The sequence below is a fragment of the Papilio polytes genome, unplaced genomic scaffold (assembly GCF_000836215.1).
Source record: "Papilio polytes unplaced genomic scaffold, Ppol_1.0 DF822178.1, whole genome shotgun sequence".
NCBI lineage: Eukaryota > Metazoa > Arthropoda > Insecta > Lepidoptera > Papilionidae > Papilio > Papilio polytes.
In genome coordinates, this window is record NW_013527026.1 from 930,108 (window position 1) to 935,316 (window position 5,209).

General features: G+C 38.8%; 1 protein-coding gene across 1 annotated transcript in view; it reads left to right on the plus strand.

Moving 5' to 3' along the window:
* Positions 1-5,209, plus strand: part of LOC106106643 (chitooligosaccharidolytic beta-N-acetylglucosaminidase) — a gene marked incomplete in the record, with an annotated part of 19,341 nt that overhangs the window by 12,856 nt on the left and 1,276 nt on the right. The window contains 6 exon segments of the mRNA XM_013287261.1: positions 438-572; positions 1,468-1,573; positions 2,219-2,397; positions 2,909-3,007; positions 3,995-4,115; positions 4,620-4,712. Coding sequence (XP_013142715.1) covers positions 438-572; positions 1,468-1,573; positions 2,219-2,397; positions 2,909-3,007; positions 3,995-4,115; positions 4,620-4,712 — 733 coding nt within the window.

The following is a 5,209-nucleotide window of genomic DNA, read 5'->3' on the forward strand; positions in this document are numbered from 1 at the left end:
CTCAAATTGATTTCTTCTGATTGCGACATATAGAAATGTTAGGCAGCGTTCCCACTACGCCGGACCGGCAGATCTGCCGAAAACCGGACACCGGACAGAGTGTTCACATTACATCGGATCTCGGAAGAAATTCAGACAGTCAAATACTTACCTCAGTTGAATTTGGACAAATGTAATTAAAGTTTCTGCTTTAATATCCATGCTAAACGTCTATTTTATCAGAAAATGCGAGCCGAATGACGTGAGTGGTACACGCGCGGGGTGAGGGGAATACGGGCGGGGGCCAGATACCGACAACAATAATATTCGGCATAATGTGAATAGCTTCATATAAATTGTACATCCACTAGCCCTTCCGGCAGATTTACCGGCGCGGCAGATCTGCCGGTCCGGCGTAGTGGGAACCCTGCCTTAGTATTTAATCTCGGTTCCTCCAGGTGTACACAAAGAAGATGATAAAGGAGGTAGTAGAGTACGGGTTGGTGCGCGGCGTGCGCGTCGTGCCCGAGTTCGACGCGCCCGCGCACGTCGGCGAGGGCTGGCAGGACACCGACCTCACTGTCTGCTTCAAGGTATGCTATATACGTGGCTTACAGGATTTCTAAAACTCATTTCCAAAATATTTATACTATAACATTTTCATTTAAATAAATAAAGTGCACTAAAACAAATAAATAAGCACTCAGATTACAAATTAAATGAAAAAGTATGAAAACAGAAGATACAAGTAGTATGTACCACAAACCTAAATTATTAACAACTAGCTGTTCCCGTTCGGCTTCCGCATGAAATTATGAAAATTTTATTTTATTGTTTCCATTTATCAAATTATCAATAGCAAATGTCAAAATGACATGACATGACAAAACTTGGCAATCTTTCTTTCTTGATGTTGGCAGCAAGTTATGGTCTCTTTCCCATATTAGGGTTTTTATCGAAAATGTTTCCCCCCTAAGTTTAATGGCGGGAAAATGTATAGCCTAAAGTGCTACGTAAGTGTAGGGCTTTTTATTAAAAAAATAATTAATTAAAAATATGCTGTACTTGCTGACATCTTAGGCAACAAAGAAGTGTGTGTTTACGCTTTATTATAATAGTATAGAGTATAGATAGATCCCAGTAGATTAGTAGTCAACTATCTTCCTTCCCTTTCTTTCACATACACTATTTATTTGTAGCTTCTCTGTCGCATTGGTTCGCTTGTGGTTCGTAGTGGTCCACTTGAGATATCCTGTTCCTTGCATCAAAACAAATTTCGCCCCTAGCAAAAACTTTTAGAATATGCCCAACGACTTAGCCCATGTTAAATTAATACATATAGCCTATATTACTCACAGATTAATTACCATTCTAACGGTGAAATAATTTTTAAAATTGGCCCAGTAATTTTTGAGTTATTCCGATATACAAAAATATTTTTTTTCCTCTTTATTATATTACTTAGTATGTCTATTTTAATATTTGCAGGCTGAACCGTGGGCTACGTACTGCGTGGAGCCCCCCTGCGGACAGCTCAACCCGACCAAGGAGGAACTCTATGATGTGCTCTTTAATATTTACAAAGAAATGGCAGGTCAGTCTTAAAAACTGCATATTATACCTATAATATGCTAAAAACATATTTTTATAAAATCAGTTATATTCAATATCAAGTTATCTATATATATACTAATAGAGGAAAGATTTGTATTTTTGTATTTGAAATGACTCAAAAACTACTTGGTCGATTTTAAATATTCTTTCGCCAATAGAAAAGAAATTTAACTGTGAATAACGTAGATTAACCCTTAAATGCATATTGTTGCCAAAAGTCTACGAACAAAATTATAGTTTTTATTGAAACCATGACTTTTTTTTATTTTTTTTACCTTAATCTGTGACTCAAAGCCTATACTGAAATATTGATTTTATAATAAAATAAAAAATCATGCATTTAAGGGTTAAATTTTTTAATGTCCTGCTTACGAAGTCTCGAACAACAATATACAACGGCCAGCTAATATGACTGAACAATAAAAATGAAGCTATTCTCTCTCTGACCTTTTTCTATTTCGATTGCGACTAGTAGTTGTTGGAAAAGTCATGTAAAGTACATGAATGAAGCGTTTAAAACCGACGTGCATATGAATATAGAAACGATAGAGGTGTTAGAATCGAGTGAAATGGTCTACCTACCCCTGCGTGTTAGGGGCGTGAGTTAAGAGCGTGTGGTCCGCAGAGACGTTCAAGACGACGGACGTGTTCCACATGGGCGGGGACGAGGTGAGCGAGCGCTGCTGGAACAGCTCCGCCGACATCCGCGCCTTCATGCTGCAGAACCGCTGGGAACTCGACAAGACCAGCTTCCTCAAGCTCTGGAACTACTTCCAGACTAAAGCGCAGGATAAGGCTTACAAGGTTATTACCGTTTTTATAAATGTCTCTCACTTTCTTTGTTTTTCTGTCTCTATCTCTTTCTTTTTGTTTTTCTTTCTCACCAGGATGTACAGAAGACAGAGATAGCTGTTTCTCGAACTAGCTCAGTCTTTGTCACTAGCTCTGTCTTCCTCGTGTTGTCTCTTTCTCACTCGCTTCTTTCTCCTAATTGGTTACCGCAATTTCTCTATCTTTGACCGAACTCTGTAATGAAATACTAGCTTTCGCTCACGACTCCGTCCGTGTCCGTGGAATATAAAAGACATAAATAAGTATGCTATGTGTTCTTCCGGACTATGCTTTACATGTATACCACATTGGACTCCGTTAAGCAGTTTAGGTCACAAACTCTAACAAACATCTATCTAAACCTTCGCATATTAAATAAGAAGTAAGATCTGATCTAACCATCATAATATTACTCTTTGAAGCAATTACAAGCAATTCTTATCTATCTACACGATTTTAAACATATTATTTGTTATATTGACAGGCGTTCGGTAGAAAACTGCCGCTCATTCTGTGGACCAGCACCCTCACTGAATACAGCCATATTGAGAAGTACCTCGACAAAAACGACTACATCATACAGGTAACAATTATTTCCATTTATTTAAGTAAATAAAACATAACAGTGCATGTACAGTCGCGGAAATTTGCAGTGTTCGATTTTCAGAAAGATTATTCTGTGTATTCACTAAAGGGGAAAAATAGTTAAAAAAAACGAAATTTTTATATATTTTTGTGATATACTCCTTTTCTTTTCTAACTTAAAGATTTTTAGTCAAAGGTAACGTAAACAGCCTGATATTAAAATATAAACGATTGTAGCCCTAGACGATTTAAAACCCCGGTTTTAAATTTGCTATTTAAGGGTAAAGTATTCATTAAAGTCAACCAAAAGAGCGTCGGGTTCTTATTTAAGCATTTGACTTAATCTATAGGTCTTGGGTTCGAATCCCGCTGTGCCAATGTCATTTTCAAATTTAGAATTTTCATATGTACATAATTTACCCGAAGTTCTTACGGTGAAGGAAAACATCACGATGACTGCACATATGTGAATATATTCACAGATATGTGTGAAATTAACCAACCCGGACTTGGCCACCGGTAAATCCAGGGAGAAGGCTTCACGGGGGTCATGACCCCCCCCCCCGAGCTGGTTTATCAAGAACTTGACAAAATATGTAAAAAGTTAAGCTCTTGACTAGACCACGACTATGTGACCCCCCCTGGCGCCAAAGCTGGATCCGCCTTTGGAGTTGGCCAACGCGGTTGACTATGACCTAGTCACCCTTACTTAGGGTTGGTTCCGAGCCCCCCCTGGGTCGCAGAAGATTGCGCGAGTGTTCCTATTACCCAGCCATCGGCGGACAGGAGGAACATCGCTGGGTTTTTAGTGGGTATTCCGGCCACGTCTTCTTCTTGGCCGGCAAGTCCCACATACCCCTCTGGCAACGGGGGGGATGCGTAAAGGCATTTTCTCAGCGAGAAAAAAAAGGCTCCGAGCCCCTCAGTGGGGATCTATAGTGAGCTGGTGATGATGATGAACCATTAAAGTCTGAGTGTTGTGTAGGTGTGGACGACAGGCTCAGACCCTCAGATCTCCAACTTGTTGAAGAAAGGCTACAAGCTGATACTTTCCAACTATGATGCACTTTACTTTGACTGCGGCTACGGCGCGTGGATCGGCTCAGGTCAGTCAGTATACCAATATTATAAATGCGAAAATTTAGATGGATGGATGGATGTTTGTAGACTAAACGGCTGAACGGCTCTCGATGAAATTTGGTACAGATGTCGAGGGTAGTCTTGAAGAACACATAGGCTACTCACTTTTGTTTTTTTTAAATACCGTGACGGAGTCGCTGTCTCTTTTACTCACAGATATATTACCTTCCTATCGGTGAAAGAATTTGTAAAATCGGCCTAGTACTTTTTGAGTTATTTCAATACATACAAAACTAGCAAAATACCAATTTTTCTCTTCATAATGTTAGTATAGATACAATTATTTTATTACATCTACTAGCTTTTGGCCGCGATTCCGTCTGAATTGAAAAATAAATTATAAATACCCTTCTGTTCTTATTTTTTTTATGTCATGTGATAAAATAGCGAGCGGCCACCTGTTTCGCTGAAATGGCGAAGAGACCACCCATAGACATTCAGACAGATGTTAATTGTATTATACGTGTTAGGTAACAACTGGTGTTCGCCGTACATCGGCTGGCAGAAGGTGTACGAGAACCGGCCCCGGGACATGGCCAAGGAGTACTCTCATCTTATACTCGGTATGTTCATGATCACACACACAAGTTATTTAACTGTACTTTTAGTTTTAAAATATATCATTACAAATGAACGCGGTATAAGGTTAAACTTAGGAATAAACTGGGTATAAGCAAAATTTCTACTAATATTTGCTTATACTCAGTGTATTCCCAAATTTAACTTTAAACCCCGTTTCTTTGTAAGGCTGTATAAATATGAAAAGCACAACACGAACGAAACTATATGTTAAGCCAAGCTCAATTGTTCAAGTCTGTGATTTTTGAACCGATTTAGAGTGAATTTTTTCATATGTAATGGTTAAGGTCAAATATTGAAACGACATTTAAATATGTAACTTATATAACAGTCAAAGAATTTTTAAACAAGGCCCAGTAGTTTTTGAGCCTATTTATTACAATCGAACAATTTTTTCTTAGTATAGATAAAGGGTCTGTCCCACCACTGGCTGATAGAGGCTTAGATAGCTTAAGAGATCAAGGGCGGATCCAGCTTAGGC